General features: G+C 44.7%; 1 protein-coding gene across 6 annotated transcripts; it reads left to right on the top strand.

Annotated features, from left to right (window-relative positions):
• Positions 1-957: 957 nt before the first annotated feature.
• Positions 958-18,797, top strand: ZKSCAN8 (zinc finger with KRAB and SCAN domains 8). 6 transcript variants are annotated; one of them, XM_081080358.1, is made up of 7 exons: positions 968-1,088; positions 6,010-6,100; positions 8,323-8,830; positions 9,369-9,501; positions 11,197-11,285; positions 11,588-11,711; positions 12,401-18,797. In XM_081080358.1, the coding sequence occupies exons 3-7, from the start codon at positions 8,414-8,416 to the stop codon at positions 13,363-13,365; spliced, it is 1,728 nt and encodes a 575-aa protein (XP_080936484.1). In that variant the 5' UTR covers positions 968-1,088; positions 6,010-6,100; positions 8,323-8,413; the 3' UTR covers positions 13,366-18,797. The 6 variants fall into 6 exon arrangements, with proteins under 6 accessions (XP_080936485.1, XP_080936484.1, XP_080936487.1 ...); XM_081080356.1 differs by lacking the exon at positions 968-1,088 and adding an exon at positions 3,379-3,540; XM_081080359.1 differs by lacking the exon at positions 6,010-6,100 and having other exon boundaries at positions 958-1,088.
• The last annotated feature ends 781 nt before the right edge of the window (positions 18,798-19,578 follow it).

Raw genomic sequence — 19,578 nt, 5'->3', positions numbered from 1 at the left:
TATGAAATTACCACGAGCAGCGGCAAGAAAACCGTTATAAATGAAGCTATAGTATTTCTAATGTTAAAAAAGTATTTTATGTTTATTTTTAAATACATGCAATAAAATGTTTAATTTTAACAACAACATTGGATTTATTTTTATTACAAAGATTAAGAAAACATTTTTGTGGAACATTTTGATCTGCAAAAGGGTGGATTTGGAGTGCAAAACCTGTAAACAATGAATGGAAATGAAACTGACTACTACTACTGGCACTAGTCAGAAAAGGCTTTTCGGGGGGAGGGGCTGTCATTCTAACTGCCATCGAGTGCCCAGTCTTGGGACGTTCTGCAAACGACCCTGCAGTCTCCGCAGTGGGCAGGATTCTGATGTGTTAGGAACTGTAAGGTCTTTTGTTTCAAGGACTGGATCAAAGGGACGCGGTGGAAGATGAGATCAGAGGGTTGCTTGACACACCGAAAGTGCTGCGTGAGTGTCGCCCCAGCCACTACCAGTAGGTGTTCGTCACTGTCTTCCGCTCAAAGGGGCTCCAATCGGCTAACGGACATCGATCGTCTCTTGCGTTGTTGCCGTTGTGTTTTAAAAGAACTCGTGTAACGTCAATTATCACCATTCCGAAATGCTCCCTAAATACCCACCCCGAACCTTAGCGGCGGAGCACACTGTCCCCCGCCTCCCGCCGAAACCCACGCGCCAGCCCTTCTGTCCCCAAGCGCTCCGGAACCGCTAGCGACCGGAAGTGACTCGGGGTAGCTAGAGCGCTGAGAAAGGGGGCCGGCCGTTCCCGGGTCCGGAAACACCCGGGTTCCCGCCTGGAAGGGGCCCAGGGCCCCGACTTGGAGGAAGAGCAAGTCGGTGGGGGATCGGGCAGCGGGTTCGGCGACCAACCGCGGACCTGCGGGAACCTCCAGGATCCCACAAGAGGCCGACGGTGACTGGGGACAGGCCTCCGGAGAGACAGCACTCCGGTCGACCGCGGACGGCGAGGCGCGGCTGGCCCGTGGCGACCTTGGTCCCGTCCCGGCGGGCTCGAGGAACGTTCTCCCGTCGTGGGGTCGCCGGCCGTCCCTGCGCACTGGGACCTGGTAGGACCTCCTAGACTAAGGGAGATGGAAATTGGCTCCGGTTTAAGCTTCTCTGATCCTTAGAGAAACTGAGGGCCCGGAGCGAGATGGCCGAAGGGGGCCGGCGCTAGAGTCCTTTAGACCTGGATTCAAATTCTGCCTCCACCACGCCCCAGTTAAGACCTAGGGCATTTTTAACCCCTGTAAGCCTCGGTGTCCTCGTTTGTGTAAAGCAGGGTAATATATGGTGCCTAATTCATAGGGTGGTTGTGACGAGTATGAGAGTGCAAGTAAAAAACAACTCTTTAGACATTTTCCTCCCCTCCGTGTATTTGCTATCACTCTCATCCATGTTAGACAAATGACACCAATTAACCAGCTGTCGCTTTTCTGGAGCGCATGGGAAGCAAAGTAAGGTGCAGGACGTAAGGGAGAAGCCATGAAGAATGCAAAAGACTGATGTCATCATGGGCTTCAGATTGTTCTCATCCCTGACTTCATATAGGTACCCAGCATGAGGTGGACTCTTGGAAAGTACTTACTGCGATGAACGAGGACAGATCAAGGGGGAAGGAATTAAAAATAGAAGGGGGGACGTGAATCACCTTGACTACATTTAGCTAATTGACAAAACAAGTCAATCCACTTTTCCTGTCAGAAAAGTGTGGCGTACTTGCTAATTTAAAGGGCTCCAAGTACCGGAACTGGGAGGGAGCTCTCAGAATAAATACTAGAGCCTAAACTCCGAAAGCTTATAGTCTATTTGAAGAGCAAATGAAACAACAGCAAGTAATGTAGCTGAGAATGTGGTGAATGCTAAATAGAATGATAAAATTCTGAGAAGAAGGAGAAATGTGTTGTTAGGTAACAGACCAGTGTTTCGATTGAGCAGGGAGCAATGAGACAAGTCTTTTGATTTGAGAGTACTGGGGAAATGTGACAGTGATTAGGGGGTAGGGAGAGGGACATTCTGGAGGGTTGTAAAAGGCAGGCAGGATCGCTAGTGCTAGAAAGAAAGGAAAAAGCTAAATGTTTATCAATAAGAGAATACTTGCATATGCCACATCCTATAATATTATGGAATACTATCCGACCATTAAAATGATAAATTATCAGTGAAATTATCGGAACAATATAGATGCCATTTTTCTTGGAAGAAAGCTGTGTAAAGACATGAGTAACTGTGTGATGCTTGTGCCCGTAAAGGAAATGGACACGCTCCAAACTTAGTGATGATCCCATGGTAAGAATTATGAAGGTATTAGGTATTTGCAAGCTAACAATTAAGTTGTCACAGTTTCATGGATACTGGCAGAAGTCAGTAGACTCCTGTGTCAGAAACAAAGGTCTTTATTTAATGACACGAGTACCATGAGCTTCAAGTGTTTTGAAAGAGTCTAGAAGCACTGAATCTTCCCCATGTTTATTATTTGTTTCACTGTGACGATTAGATAACAAAACCCTTTAAAAAAAATCAAAACTACTAAGATTTGGTTCTGGTGGGTGGACAAAATGTTTCTGGGGTTAGGGTTGGAGAATAGGTAGAAATATCGGTGGTGGCTATCAGCAGGAACAAAGGGGAAATTAAGGTGAAGATTGCAGGAGCATCTGAGAACTCAGAATAAATGGGTAATTAGGGACAGTGCTAAAGGAATGAAAATGTGGGACCAAAACAAAAGTAAAAGACATTTTCCACAACCTCCACCCCCGAAATCCTATTTAGTCTGAAAAGTTAAAATTTTAATGCAATGGATATAGAAAGAGTTAACAGCTTTGTTTCCCCAACTTTCTGGTATTAAAACTAGGGTCAGCTACTGAAGCTTACGTCATAGATTTAGCCTGTAAAAAGCTAAGCAGCAAACGTAGGTTTTGTAAACTCAGGTCGCAATTCATTAAGATAGGAAATGGTGGGAAATACGTAAAGATTATAAAAGAATTTATATTGAATTACAATCTTTTTTTTTGAAGACCTAATAACATAGATCTTCAAAAAAATGAGCTATTACTAGGAGACATAGGGATTTAAAAAAAAAAGCTATGAACGATGATTAGCAGCAATTCATCAAAAAATGTGCAGTCTGTGAGAGGACTGAATTGATGAAAAGAACAATGAAGTGTAGGGGCATCGAACCAGGCCAGACGCGAGCACAGCTAACCAGCATCCTGGGGACTCCCCAAGAGCACGCTCCGACGTTCTCGGGGCCCGGAGGCCTCGCGAGCCCGCAATGCGCAGGCGCGGGAGGAGGCCGAGGTGCCGACCATCGAGCCTCCAGACCGCCAGGATTCCTAGAGAGCTGCCGGAAGTGCCTTTGGGGCAAGATGAGTGTTGGCGGGTGTCGTCCCCCCGCTGGTTTGGAAGTTGGGGGCCTGGTGGGATTAGAGCTGTGGCCCCCTTCTCTCCCCGGCCTCCCTCCTGGTCCGTCCGCCCTCTGCAGCCTCTCTTCCCCACCCCGGGCCGCGCCTGGAACTCGCGGTGAGTACTGTTCGGGCTTGGGGCCTGCGGAAGGGGAGCGCTTTGTGGCCAGCGCAGGCCGCCGCTGGGGGCGAGCCTGAGAGTCCGAGGGGTGGCCCGACCCAGGTGGGCGCCCGGGCTGCTGGGACCGTCAGCGGGTGCCGTGGTGGCCGGCGCGGCCGTGTTCGCGTCCCCAAACTTTTTGCGAGAAAACCTTTGTTTTCTTCATTGCTAATGGTTTTGTGGTTTTATTTACAGTCCGTCTTATTTGTCTTGAATTAGGAAACTGCTCCTACGTTTTCGTTTATACAACCGTTTCCACGATCTGAGTTGTTTTTACGTAGCAGTTTTGCATTTCCGTCACAATAGTCGGTGTTTTTGTTTGTTTATTTGTTTAAGATAGATTTTGCTTTTGGAAGCCCCCGTCTACGGAAACCTTGCTTTTGATGTTAGGTTAATCTGCTCTTGGTGGTGTATTCAGAAAATGGTGGTGTGGTGACTGGAAAACTGTACCAACATTTTTTTGACAACTTCGGGGTAGTATAGAATTCAGCCTTCCTCAGAATACTTGACTTCGTTTATTAAAACTAACTGAAGCAGGGGCGACCGGTTAGCTCAGTTGGTGCAAGTTGGTGCCCTTAACAAGGTTGCCGGTTCCATCCCTACATGGGACGCTGGGAGCTGCGGGATTGAAACAACTATGGTGTTTCCCCGAAAATAAGGCCTAACCGGAAAGTAAGCCCTAGCAGGATTTTGCAGGATGACATCCCCTGAACATAAGCTCTAATGCGTCTTTTGGAGCAAACCTTAATATAAGACCGGGTCTTGTTTTCCGGTGAACACGGTGCTTGACTTGGAGCTGATGAGTCCTGGAAAGACACTTAAATAACTAAATAAGTTTTTCTTTTTTAAAAAAAAAACCTAACTGAAGTAAACGCCTGGGACCTCCAGGGGGGGCCTATTTCCAAACTTGGGTCACAAATGAGTAATTTTTGTCAGGCAATGGTGATTGCCACTGCCACCTCTAAATTTCAACAATCCTTATTTCCGTTTGATTAGTTAAGTATGTTTGTGCAGTAATCATTGTTTTAGCAAATGCAAACATTTTGAATTTCTGTTGTAGTTAAGTGTAAAATGTGGTAGATGTTCAAACGCACGTCTTGTGCAGCATGAGGTAACTATAAAGCACAGTATTTGCTTCACCTACCTTTTCTTGATCTTTAAAGCCTGGGAAACATCTTGTTTTATTTTCTGTTCCCAAACATTCCAAATTATACCTAATTAGTAGGCAAGAAGAAAACGTTTCTTCATCTGGTGAAAAAATAATGCTGTTGAAAGTTGAGTTGTGCTTTCAGTAGTTCACAGGATTTATAGAATTTGAGGTCAGAAGAAGCCTTAAAGATTGACTGTTTTAACTTCCTAAATCAATCAACTCAACTAGGTATTCTTAAAAGAAAATGAAAGAAGCAGTCTTTATCCACAAGTGCTTACCAATATAACAGATGTGTATGCACAAAACTGTTTAAGAAGAAGATACATAGTGGATTAATTTTGTACTTGGTTAGTTATAGGTTTTAATTGTCAAAAACCATCTGACTGGAAATGGAAGAGACTAAAACGTGGAAAATTAGCTGCTAAAAGGAATAATCAAGATGGGAAATGGAAAAGACTTGTTTGCTGATTTGGTATAATATATGAACAAACCCAAAGTTTTACTATTGAGACTTTAATGTTACGGTGTTAACATATTAATTTAACATTTTAACATACTAACAATGTAAAGTTCTTGAATGGTGCATACTTGACACTGCAAGATTTTGTAGCTGGCATTGATGAGGATTGATTTTTAACACGGAAGATGGCTGTTGTTTGCTAAAGATGAGCACAGACTAAGGAAATTCATAAGAAAACATGGTAAAACTGTGACTGTGCATTCTAAGCAATTAGAGCTTAGAATGCATGTCTCATGGTAATGACCTTTTAAGTGTTTAAACCATAAGTTGCTGTTTTAAGAAAATTTAAGAACTTATTAAATTTTCATTGATTTTTAAAATAAATTATTTAAAAACCATGGAAGTTAATTCTGTCTGTTCAAAACAAAAATGATTACCCCTTGTCTCAAACACTCCACTGAATCTCAACCTCGTGCCCAAATTCACTCTTCCCTCAAATTTCACTACTCCAGGAAATCCCCTCTCTTCTCTATAAAGTCATCATCCATGAATTAACCCCTTTGATGTTAATCACCATATTTAACCTTACTTCTTGTTCCTTGGTTCTTCCTATCTGTGGCTTACTCCCCAAACTATTGCTCCCAACCTTGGCTAATTTTAAAGACAATTTTCAAATTCTCTTCCTTTTCTCTCTACACTCTTCAAGTAGGGGTTCTTAACCCTCCTGGAGTTCTTGGATGGGTGTCAGGTCTGTGAACTCTGCTGAAATTGAATGTAAACTTTTGTGCCCATGGGCTTTTTTCTGTGTTTTCATTAGATTGTAGAGACTAGGAACCAACCTCACGCTGCCTTCCCCCCAAATACTCTGAAAGATAGAGGCACTGCTTCGAAGACGTATGTCAGGAACTGTACGTAATCTGATTTTCCTTCTAAGTTCTTATCTCTTCTTTCCCTTTGTGGATTATACCTAGATCTCTGCTTTTGTCTTGATGTTGACATCTCTTGCTAACTGCTTTTGGGTGCGCTGCCTTTGGATATGTTTTTCTTGGTTATCTGCTGTGCCTCCTTCAGTTGTGTTTTTCTCTAAACCATTGTCTACAGTGCTGTTACTGTGATCTTCGTGGCATACAAACATGTAATATAACTTCCCTGCTTAAAAAAAGAAACAGGTCACTGTCACAAGCAAGCATTTGCAAGAAAACCATGGCCATGGTCAGACATGTGCCGTGCTCTACTCAATGTGATGAATCCAGTATTTGGACCATGTAAAAAATACCTTGGCAAGAACAAGCACCTTAATCTGCTTGGGGGCAGGGGTTAGGGGGCAGGGTACAGGGTAGGGGCAACAGAGAAAACCTCGTGGAAAAGGGTGTCAGGTAAGCTGAGACTTTGAAGTTAGAGTTGAATAGTTTTAGCTAGATCAGGATTTATCACCCTTGGTGTTGACACTTTGGGCCAGATGGTTTTTTGTTGTGCATTGTAGGATGTTTAATACCATCTCTGGTCTCTACCCACTAGATATTAGTAGTACCCTTTCCCCTCAGTTGTGATAACAAAAAATGTCTCCAGGCATTGCCAAATGTCCCTGGGCGACGGGGGCAAAATTGACCCAGGGTGAGAACCACTGAGCTAGAGTAAAGAGTTCTGCAGCAGAATCCAGGTGTGAGAAAGCTGCATTCAGAAAAGGCTGTATTAAGGTGAGTTTATAGCAGATAAAGCTAGGTAGGTTCACATATCAGAAAGGGCCTTGCATACCATGCTAAACAGTTGGGTGTCCTGTAGAAAGATTCTAAGGAGGTGAGTTGTATTACATGTTTGTTAAAACAGTGTCTCTAGGAGTATATTAGTTTCATAGGGCTCCTGTAACAAACCATCACTGGGGAGCTTAACAACAGAAATTTATTCCATCACAGTTATGGAGGCCAGAGTCCAAAATCAGGATGTGGGCAGAGCCAAGTTTTCCTAGCTTCAGATCGTTAACTGACCGTCCTTGGCATTCCTTGGCTTGCAGCTGTATAACTCCACTCTACCTCTATAGTCACTTAGCCCTCTTCTGTGTCTTCACATAGCCTTCTCTTTGTGTGTGTTGATCTCTGTGTCTCTCTTCTTAAAAGTGCACGAGTTGCATTGTATAAGGGGCCCAGCACCTGATTCCAGTATAACCTCTTCCAGTATGTTAACTTGATCACATCTGCAAAGAACCTATTTCCAAATAAGACCACATTCACAGGTACTAGAGGTCAGGACCGCAACATATGTTTTTGGAGGACACAATTCAAACCACAGCAGGCAGCTTTGTGGAACACAGTCAGGATAAAAGCTACCCAGAGGCAGGAAGACCACATACCTCTGCGACTACAGGCAAGAGATGTGTCTAATAGCAGACAAAAGCCAGAGGCGTATAACCCACAAAGAAATGGACCCTGAAATCGAAGTCTTTGGACCTCAGGTCTTGTATCTGAGTATACACTTTGGGCCAGATGGTTCTTTGCTGTGCATTGTATAGCAACAAGTATAGATGTGTTCTTCACAAGTGTAGATGTGTTCTCTGTTAGGTATTGTCAATAATGGTCCTCTGATGTTCTTGGACTCTTATCGGTAACATAAAAGATACAGGTGTTGGTGGGGCATCCGGGGTCCTTGGAGGTGTGGGACCCGTGCTCCAACAAGGATCCTAGAGCTCAAGATGAGCTCCAGAGTAGAGGCAGTTGGTCGTGAGACGGCGGGGAGATGGGGAGCACAGGCAGGATAATGAGTGTTAGGCGGAGAAGACGGGAGTACTCACTCAGTACTCGACAGCACCTTGAGCTAGAATATGTGGCAATTAGTCTAATCTGTTGAGAACAGGACAGGCTGAGAGGTGAAATGTGTAGAAACAGTACAGAAAATTGGCAGCTCTGAAGGCCAGCCAAGGTGAAATGCAGGATTTCAATTAGATGCCTATGCCAGGAAGGGGGTTATTCCCCAGATGGCTTTGGCATGAGGAGGTAAAGAGTTCTGAAAGAGTGGACAGGATCTCTTGAATGACTGAGCCATGAAGTCCGTGTCCTGGTAGGGAGCTTTTGAGACATCGTAGTAAATTACTGTGACCTCTGACGTCCCTAATGCTGTCGTTTTTCTCTTCCTAAAGAAGTACCCTTAAAGAAGAGACCCTCAGAAGGTTCTTCTCTTAAGGAGGTAAAGGTGATAGAAACAAGCCTCCTGAGCTTTTCCGGCCCTACATGGCTGCTGAGTCAAGAAAGCCTTTAGCCCCATCCCCAGCAGACCGGGCTCCTGAAGAGGACCTTGTGATCGTCAAGGTAGAGGAAGATCATGGCTGGACCCCAGAGCCTAGTCGGCATGGGAAGCATCCCGCTGACCAAGAGCTGTCCCGCCTGCGCTTCCGGCAGCTCTGCTACCAGGAGGCGCCGGGGCCCCGCGAGGCGCTGGCCCAGCTCCGGGAGCTGTGTCATCAGTGGCTACGGCCCGATTTGCACAGCAAGGAGCAGATGGTAGAGCTGCTGGTGTTGGAGCAGTTCCTGAGCATCCTGCCCGGGGAGCTCCAGGCCCTGGTTAAGGAGCATCAGCTGGACAGCGGGGAGGAGGTGGTGACCCTCCTGGAGGACCTGGACAGGCAGATTGATATACTAGGACGGCCAGTAAGTAGGAGGGGTGTGCATGCTGCGACGTGGGGCTCCTGGAGGCTGGGTGGAGGGACGCTGGAACCACGGAGGAGAGGAACTGCTGAGCATGAGTTGCTGTTGGAGGAGGATGGAAAGAGCTGCAGTGTCTTAGGGCTTGTATTCGCAGAGTTCTTTTTTGTAAGGATATGAATCCATTTCTTATCCTCATAGCATCCCTGCACTGTATTATTGTCTCTGTTTGCCAGATGCAAAACTGATGCGTAGAGTTTAAATGATTCTTTCAGGGGCACCCAGAAGTTACAGGCAGGTCTGAGACCAGAGCTCGGGTTTCCTGTTGCTTGTCAGATGTTCCTCAAGCAGCACTGTTTTGTTCCTGCCTCCGCCTCAGGCCCCCAGCCTAGGTGCACAGGACCGAATTGCGTCAGGAAGTGAAGGAGGTCTGCTGCTTCCTTTCCCAAGCACGTGTCCCCGTAGATGTGCTGTTGGTCCTCCTGCATCAGTCAGCTGATTTCTCAGAGGGACTTCTGTGATACAACTGTCCCATTGCTTCCAGGTCCCTGCTCGTGCACATGGACACAGGGTCCTCTGGAAGGAGGTGACGCGCTCAGAGTCGGCACCAGATGCTCATCTGCAGCCTGTGGTGGCCCAGCATGCACCTCCAGGCCTCCTGGGGCCACGTGACAGAGGTGAGCAGCCAGACGTCACTGGTGAGGAGGGCGTAGGAAGGGAAGGAGGACATTCGGGACGCCTCTCGGGTCTTGGAGAATCAGTCACGAGGTCTTCCCTAAATGTTTATCCAGGCTTCAGATACAGACTTTTGGTCCCAGTGGTAACTCACGAGCAAATGAAAGAATTTGAGGGTTTGTACATACTGACACATACTTGTTACCCTGATGTATTTCCAACAAGGTGTTTTTGGGGTTTTGCTGGTACTGTCACATCACTTTATTTATAAATATTTCAGTATGTTTCCTCAAACAATGGCATTTCCATTTCAGCCAGGAGGCATCTCACTGGTGCACACTGACCTCGCCCACAGCTCTGTTTCTATTTGCCCGTTGTCCCAGCAGTGTTGTCCAGGGTCCCGGCCTCTACAGCACTCTGCGATTAGCTGTCATGTCTCTTTAGTCTCCTTTCATTTGGAACAGTCCTCAACCTTTCTTTGCCTTCATGATTTTGACATTTTTGAAGAGTATAGGTCAGTTATTTTGTAAAGTGGCTGCCATTTGGGATTGTGTCATGTTTCCTCATGTTTAGATTCAAGTGTATTTTGCAGGAGCCCCTACCCCCCACCCCGAAGTAACGTGTCCTTCTCAGGGAGGCAGAAGGAATTGTCCTGTTGGTGGTGATGGTACCTTTAGTGACTTGTTTAAGGTTATTCTTTCTGGGTTGTTTTGTAAAGTTACTGTTTTTCTCTTTGCAATTAATGAGTAATTTGTGGGGAGATACTCTTGAGTCTGCAAATATCCTTGTCCTCATCAGACTCTTGTGGCTAAAGCAAAACATAGTTTTAGTGTTTATTGATGCTTCTTGACCAAATCAGTGATTACTAAGACCGTTACAAAATGATAATTTTCTAACTGTCATTCCTTCTACATTTATTTGTTTATTGTAATGGAGATGTTCCCTTCTCCCCCACTTCATGATTATTATTTTTTGCTAATCAGTATGGACTCATAAATTCTTATTTTATTCCATAAATATTATGTTACTATCTTTATTTTGATGTTTAAATTGCCTCAGCTCTGCCAGAGAAGTACCCTTCCATTTGGCTCCTATGTACTTTTGACATTTCCCCATCATTGAGAACTTACTTTCTTACAGAACAAGATGTTCTAGTCTCATTTCATACTTGCCCTACATTTCTTATTCTTCATTTATGTGTTTTATAGTAGTTTGTTCTAGATAAGTGGGTTTTTAATATTTCAAAAGAAGCAGCTTAGAAACATTTTCAATTGTTAGTATAATACTTGTCTAACATTCTAAGGTCTGTTGCCCGATTTTGGTATTTTGCTGCCTGGTATCTGGAGGAAGCAGGTCCTGGCAGTCCTGATAGACATGTCCAAAAGGCAGTGTTGTTCGTAGAGATAGATTGAGACCCAAAGAAATACTGTAACGAGCACAAGGATAGAATATACCTTTGGTGGTAGAGAAAAAACTAAAAAGCGATTCCTGATAGGTAACCAGTACTCTTTATATTTTGGACGTGTAACTTAAGGCTGGTGGACATTGGCATGTGAATGTTTTGTGGACAGCCATAGATAGGGACACAGGACCCAAGACCCCAGCAGCTCACATCAAACCTCTGGCATGCATACTGCTGGCTCCCACAACCGCAGAACAAGGCTGGTCTCGTTCCTACCTCCCTTCTTCTCTCGCAGCTCTATCTACTTCTCCGAGTCCCACCCCTTCCCAGAAAGGAAGTCCTGGAGACCAGATGACAGCTACACTTCTAACAGCAGGGTTCCAGGTGAGTTGTGCCCTTCTCAGAAACCACATAGCTGTCCTTGGTAGTCTTTGCATCCATCCCGTGTCTGGACTGTAGCAGTACTCACCCAAGAGCCTGCCCCAGGTTCCTTTGACTGGAGACAGGTCGGCCCTTATTTCCCCCAATAAGTCTGGTCATTTTCCTCTTCTTCCCAGCTATTCCGATCCCTTTACCCAGTACGTTCCCACCTTTAGATCCTCTCCAACCCTGCGGGATCTCGGACACTCTGGGTTTGAGCTGTGGAACAGCCCCAGTCCCCCAGTGAGGATCTTGTTTTATTTCAGACTCTGGAGAAGATCGAAGACATGGCTGTGTCCCTAATTCGAGAGGAGTGGCTTCTTGATCCATCACAGAAGGATCTGAGGAGAGATAACAGGACAGAGAATTACAGAAACATATTCTCCCTGGGTGAGGAGAGCTCCAGTTATTATCACTTAAGGTGTTTGTTTGTTTGTTAAGTGCCCTTGGCTGTGAACTTTCTGAAAGGCATAGTTGAGTTTTAACTCAGGACCCAACAGAGAAACACAGTATTGAGATTTCTTGAGATCTAAAATGAAACTTCTATTCTCCAGTCCAGGACTGACTGACCTTATGTTTGTACCTGGGTATTGGTCTGTTTGCCGATTGGACATTGAAATCTTTTATTGCTCTTGAGTTCACACGATTCTTCTAATCCCAAGGCCCTATAAGATCTTTATAGAGATTTCTCTCGGGAGCATTGTGCTCCTCCCTTTTAACGGCTGTTGGTGCTTTTTTCTATTTCTGTCCCACTCTTTAGATCTGTTAGCAGTACCATACTCCTTCTCACTCCCCAACTTCCACTTCTCCTTGGCTGATTCCTTCCACACATTAGTTAGTCCCCATTCCAATAACTTGCTTTCGAGGCACTCCTTCCCCAGTTGGCCAGTGGTACTGTGCTCTGCTCCTGTCTCCCCAGTTTAGGAGAACATTCTGGAGACAGATGGAAGCTTTACATTGACTTGTAGATGTTCCATGTGTCTTTTCCTTTTCTCCTCTCTTTGATTCCTTTCTCCTGACGTAAAGAACAGGAAGTGAAACTGGCTTAATGTTTATTTATTACATTTTTTTTATTTCAGGCGGTGAAACCAGAAGTGAGAACAGGGAATTAGCTTCAAAACAGGTAGCATCTGCCGGAGTCCAGCCACATGGAGAGACAGCTGCCAGATGCAATGGGGATGTTACCGGGGGTTTTGAGCACGGAGAAGCCCGAGACCTTCTGGGCAGCAGAGTAGAGAGGCAGCGGGCAAATGCTACCCAAGAGAGACGACATAAATGTGATGAATGTGGGAAGAGCTTTGCTCAGAGCTCAGGCCTTGTCCGCCACTGGAGAATCCACACCGGGGAGAAGCCCTATCAGTGTAATGTGTGTGGGAAAGCCTTCAGCTACAGGTCAGCCCTTCTCTCCCATCAGGATATCCACAACAAAGTCAAGCGCTATCACTGTAAGGAGTGCGGGAAGGCCTTCAGTCAGAACACAGGCCTGATCCTGCATCAGCGGATCCACACTGGGGAGAAGCCCTACCAGTGCAGTCAGTGCGGGAAGGCCTTCAGTCAGAGCGCGGGGCTGATCCTGCACCAACGCATCCACAGTGGGGAGAGGCCGTATGAGTGCACTGAGTGTGGGAAAGCCTTCAGTCACAGCTCTCACCTCATTGGCCATCAGAGGATCCACACTGGGGAGAAGCCCTACGAGTGTGATGAATGTGGGAAAACTTTCAGGCGGAGCTCACACCTCATTGGCCATCAGAGGAGCCACACTGGGGAGAAGCCCTACAAGTGCAATGAGTGTGGCAGAGCCTTTAGTCAGAAGTCAGGCCTGATTGAACACCAGAGAATTCACACTGGGGAGAGACCCTACAAATGTAAAGAATGTGGGAAGGCTTTCAATGGGAACACTGGCCTCATTCAGCATCTGAGAATCCACACAGGGGAGAAGCCCTATCAGTGTAATGAATGTGGGAAGGCCTTCATTCAGAGGTCAAGTCTCATTCGACATCAGAGAGTCCACAGTGGAGAAAAATCTGAATCCGCAGGAGTTTAGGGAAAAACTTGAGTCATAGTTTGGGCGTTATTCAGTATTCGAGAAACCACATGCTGGTGAGAGCTCTTTCAGTATAGTAAAAAGGCAGAAAGTTTGTCATCGTTGCAACCTTCCGTAGGGTCAGAGCCAGGAGTGGTGGCGGTTAAAATGGCTCACAGTAGTTTGGGCCCAGTGCCTTGATGCAGGTTCATTGGTGTGACAGCCTCTTGAGGTGTCTGGTGGAGTGGAGCTCCTGTGGCCTGGTGTAGCCTTTAGAAGCTGAAACAGCGTTAGGGCGAGTTGCTTGTGCAGCCGACGCACTGAACTCTATCTTTTGGGTGAGTAGCTGTAGGTTTGCAAGAGGCTGCCCCTGGTTCTCTGAGTTCCCCTCTCCTGTGAGCCTGTTTCTCCCCGGAGATGCGCTTGTGCCCCTGATCGATCTAAGAAGCTGCTTTAGAGTTCGAAGCAGCCTCTGTGCGAGAGACTTAGTTTGTACTTAGCTTTCTAAGATTCTAGTTCTATGGAAGTTCTTACAAGCACTTGATGTGTTTATGTTTAAGTGTGTGTTTTATCCTAACGTTCCTGATAGTGGAAATCCATATTCCCACACAGACTCAGAATGCTGTATTTTTAACAGCACTCCAGCATTTTTCTTCACATCCCCGCCTCACTGACGCCACTGAATCACTGAGTATCCACACGTCCCCTTCACCACCCTGGGCTCAGAGCCCGCATCCGGAAGGGAGTGGACACCTTAGTGATGATTGTGTGAGTGTGCAAAGAAAGGGGAGTGGTGGCAGCCCCCTGCTCCGGAGTTTGGATGGCTGTACCTTCTACTGGTGACACTGGCTCTCCTGTCCACCCTCCCATTGTGCTCTGGTCCATGGAGGTGTTCACAGTCTCCTACTTGTGGCATCACGTGGGAGAAAGTGGAGACGGGGGCTTGAAGAAGACGTAGAAATCCTTACAGAGCGTGTACTTGTCCCTGCTGGTCCATCACAGGATCGCTCAGCTTCTGACCCGTCTGCACGAATCCCGACTGGATGGCCTGTCACTCTTGTCATTACTCTACTCTGGCCTCTCTTTAGGTGGCCTCAGCACCTCACTCATCGTTCTCCCTGTTCCTTGCTGTTGGCTTTTTATATCCACAGTGGTTATCTCTTGAGTACTTCACCTCCCTGTTCCTCATTCTGAATTCTGGTGCACGCCATCAGCAATCCAGCAGACTATGAAACGCATCAACACGAGGACCATATTCCATGTTTGAGGCTTTCAGTGAAACTCCAAGGGACACTGAAATAATGAGGCTGGTTCTGCAGTCATATGCCGGAGCTCGCACACCCTTTTAGTTGGGTACTTGTGACTATTCCAGTAGTGCTACCACTGTCCCACGTGTTAGGGACACTCAGAACTCTCATTTACTAAACAATGCATGAAAATGCTACAGTTGTCTTGAGTCACATCTCATTTCTGACTGTTTGATTACCCACTTGTTCACCAGATTTGGAATTGAGTAACTTGCCTATTTCCAGAGTCACCTTTCATAGTTGGAATTAATTGATTCCATTAATCCTGTTCAGAACAATGTATACCTTCTGATGAAAACTCCAAGAGAACTTGCATAACTTCGTACTGTGAATATTCTGAACAGAGACAACGCTTATTAATCAAGGTATTTTATATTTGATGTTTTTAAAAATCATAAATTTTCGCATCATAGAGGTCTACCTTTTGGATCATAAATTCCTTCCTCTTGACATTCTTTGTCTACCCCTCTTTGGCCCACCTTCACCACTAACACCATCAACGTTATCTATACCTGTTGAGTTATTGGTACCCACTTGTCATTTGTCATCCTGGTTTCCCTGGTTAACTTCTTCTATATGGTGCTTGTTATCCCTTCCCTTTCTCTCCCCGCCCCCACCTTTAGATTACCATTCGTAATTCTTTTGTACTTGAACTTTCAAGTAACCAGAAACTAATAAATCTGGTTGTCTCTAGATCCTTGCTCTCTGCTTCAGTTGTGCCTTACCCTCTGTAAGATACTAATAATGCAAACGTTACATAGGATGGGCACATTGTCAGGGAGAATATGTGTGTGTGCACACATACGTAAACGCATCCTTTTCCCATGTGGTCTAGAGGAACACTTGTCTTCTATACTAGTGAAAGCTCTGAGCAGAGCAACATTTGAAATAACTAGATGTACCAGCTAACATCTCTTGACTCAGTAAAGTGTGGCCAGGTTACTTAAATCTCAGAATATTACTGAGCATCTGGCAGAAACTCAGAGGAAAGAAGATAAGACCAGAAAGATCAGTGTTTTACTGGGTGAATGTGAGAAAAGACTGACTGTCACGGCTGACTCAGCACACCTACAGAAATGGCCCAGTAGCATAAGACGGTAGAAAAGGCTGTTGTCTGCATGGGGCATGGGGGGAAGTCCATATGAGGTCTCCAGTTCTCACACTTGGGCTGTTGATCTCTCTCTCTGACCTTGTTTTGAGCTGCTATCAGAAAAGCACCAAGTTCCTTTATCCTACAGGTTCTGTTTTTCTGTTCTTAATCTGATATGAACTGTCCACCAGTAGTCTTCTCGCATCCTCAGCTTCTCGTTTTAGGACCTGGAAAGATAAAAGTGGTTCCTCCCTAACTCTGCTGCCATGCAGCATAGTCCCAGCAGACACATCTGAGGCTTCCAGATTTCCTCCCTGGAGCGAGGTGGCAGTGCCAGCATGTGGCTGACTCCCACACGGAGCACTTAGTGTCACTCTTGGTTCTGTGGCGCTAGAGAATAATGGCTGGTACTTATTGAGCACGTGCTGTGTACCAAACCTTGTGTTAAGCTCTGATAGATATTGTTACATCCCCCATTTTATAGACAAGGAAACTGAGGCTTAGGGAATTGACTGAGCTGACCAGGATCGCACAGCTATACTTGAGGGAGCAGAGCTAAGCGTTTGCCGTCTCCCTGATGACACCCTAACCCTGGCCTGCCATTTCACAGTTACGCACCCCTACTTACAGGAGGTGCTGGGGACTGGGATGTGCAGTAGGAAGTCCATTACCATTACTGGGAGATTGGTTGAGAATGTCATTTCGGTTTATAATTATACCTTTAAATGTTGATACTTTTGATGCTTTGTAGTTTTCTTAGTACTAGAACACTAAGTTGTGTAAGTAAAACATGTTTAAAAGAATAAATGGGAGAATAAAGCAATAACTTACAGATTCAAATACATTTCTCTGTAAACTGCCCCAGGAAGGGAAATGAGGTCTCCATGCAGCAGGCCAGATGGATGGACAGTTAGAATGACAACAGTAAGTTCATCAATAGCATCAAATGTGGAAAATCTTCCATTTACTGCCCAGTTCTTGTGCCATTCTATTTCTTCTATCAGTCATGCGATTTTAAACGAGTCATCCATGTTCCATCCATGTCTTCATTAATCTGTTCTAAAAACTTCTCCTTAACTGGCTTAACAGCATGCCATTGAAATGTCCTCAGAGCCACCAGTGGATAAAAGTTAATGCCTTTTCTTAGCTCTTGTCTTTCTTGATCTGTATTTCATACTATTGAATTTCCCCCGTGTCTCAAGAATTCTCTTCTTTTGTGAGATTCTTTTTGGTCATTTTCTCCAATTTCTAGATTTTCTTTATTAGTGTTTTTTTTCTCCTGCTATGCTCTAAGAATAATCCCCATATCTTCATTTTATTCACCACTTTTTTAAATACTCATATATCCATTTTGATTAACACTTACCTTCTATATTTCAGTAACTTAACATTTCCCACCCTGAGTGTTGTGTGTTGACTCGTCGACTTTTCCACAGCTCCCTATACAACTTGGTATTTGAAAATAGAACTCATCACTGTTGTCCCGCAACCCCCATTTTCCTTTTAAATAGGCATCATTGCTGATTCCTTGACCCTGAACAAACTCACTTCCCTTTGTTTCTTATGCCAGTCTTGGAGTTGCCTTTTAGTCTTGTTCTGCTCTCCATTCTCCATGCCTCAAAATCTTGCTAAGTTGTTCCAATTCTTACTTTTCTTCTTGAGTCTAGGTCGTTTACATTTCTGCCACCCCTTCGTAGTCCTCCATGCAGATCCATATTCTCTAGGGCCCAGGTTATTGTACTTCTTCCTTTCCAGTTTTCTTGCTCTCGAGATCCCCATCTTGTTTGCATCAAAGATGACCCTTCTCAAACTATTTTCATGACGTCTCACTTTCATTCACGAAAACAGCAGATAATTGCGATCAGCACCATGATGTTCCAAGTTCTCTGTTACTTTGCTCTCCATGCTAAATCTGCCTCAGCCTCGTTGCCCAGCATACTTACTCTCAGTCCTCACATTCACGCTTCTTGTGGCCTTCCACTGCTGTCTTAGAAGCCCTAGCCTCTGTGCCTTTCTCATGCTATTCCTTTTGCTTAGATGGCTTTGGCCCCAGCTCCTGTTCACTCCCTTCAAAGCCTAGTTTCCTTCGTATCTTCTGAGTGAGCGATCCCTGACTGACCTCACCTCACACTAACACCACCCTTTTTCTCTGCCTCAGCACTGATCCTTTGAATTTCTGCTGTGGTCCATGTTGCTTTGTAATTATTTCCTAGCAGTCTGTAATGTAGTTTCACATTTGTATTTATTTCCAAAATTAAATTGTAAGCTCCTTGAGGGCATGAATAATAATTTTACATTGTATCTCTGCATCCCCCTAGTGCCTAGTACGGTGCTGAGCACACAGTAGGTGTTTAATAAATGCTTGTCGAGTTGTGTGGATTATTTATGGTGTTATCTACAGAAATTTTTACACTTTTTCAAGGATGTATACCTCTTCCTACCACTTTGTGCACAGACCTATTTTCATAATACATCAGTAACTGCTTAGACCTAACAATAAGGCCAAAAAAATCCAATTTTAGGAGGGTGTGTGTGAAAAGTTAAAATATAAAGCTCTCCATTTGTTTAGCCAGATCTATTTATTGGTTAAGAAAAAAGAAAAGGAAACACTGAAGATTAAAGTGTTATTGCAAAAGCACTGGAGGATAAGCTTTTGTATCTGAAGTTAGACAGTGCTTCTCAACTGGGGCAATTTGGCAGTGTTTGGAGACATTTTGGATGGCCGGGATGCTCCTGGCATGTAGTGGGTAGCAGCTAGGGGTGTTCCTCAACATCCCGCATGCTCAGGACACACCAAAAACTTATCCCATTCCATGTGTTTGATAGTGCCATGGTTGAGAAGCCCTGGTCTGCATATATTTAAGGTATGTAGTGAAAAAGACAGGAAATACTAGCATTGCAATTAGAAAAATCAGCTATGCTAAGCTTTACAAGAACCCTAAGTGTGTATTTTGTAGTTTGTAAGGTCATTAAAAAAAAGAGCCTTAATGTTTGGAGTTCAAAGCAACGTACATGTCAGAATGATGGCAAACAATAAAATTGGTGTTCTAAGTCTGCTTTCCGCATCAGCTGTGCTTCCATCCTTACACCGTGTGGAAGGTGTTGCAGGAGTACAAGTCTAGCTTTAGCTTCTACATCTTGGTTCATTACATAGAATGAAAGAAATCACGGGGGCTATCTCTGCAGTAAGGGGCCTGTAACTTACCAAAGATTTACCTTTGCAGGAAACACATGACCCCCAACAGTCCCTTGGGCAGTCAGACATGAATAATTACCAAACTCCTGAAGATTTGCCAAAGAAAACATTCCCTTACAAAGTTTTTAACATACTCCAAATCCTACTTAAGAAGGTAAATATGTAGGGGGATATGCAATTTCCTAAATTAAATTTTAAAAGACCATTTAAAAACTAGTCTCTCCTTTTGTAATTCTTGTACAGCTTTCAAAAGGTTTAAAGAGGATCAACCCTACAGTTAGAAAAATTAGTTTAAATGTGTAATACATACAGCAAGGAAATAACTGCATTGCTCTGTTGTGTTTATTCATGTCTATAGAATGATAGGTTTGGAAGTGACTTGAGATTTTCCAACTCATGTAAATGGAGGTCCAGAGAGGTCATGTGGCTCGCACCCCGTTACCCATTAAGTTAGTGGTATATGTGAAAATAGGATCCAGGTTTCTGAGGCTTTACCCATTTCCTTTTTGGCTGGTTATGCCCTCAGATCCGACCCTTGATATTTTATGTTCTTAATTCATTCTTAGTACCTCCTCCTGTAATGTTTCACTTTACGAGTTACTCCTTTCTCAGCTTGTATGCCCAAACCAGACTGGTGTCTC

The sequence above is a fragment of the Rhinolophus hipposideros genome (assembly GCF_964194185.1).
Source record: "Rhinolophus hipposideros genome assembly, chromosome: 19".
Taxonomy (NCBI): Eukaryota; Metazoa; Chordata; class Mammalia; order Chiroptera; family Rhinolophidae; genus Rhinolophus; species Rhinolophus hipposideros.
This window is presented reverse-complemented; position numbering and strand designations above follow the sequence as displayed.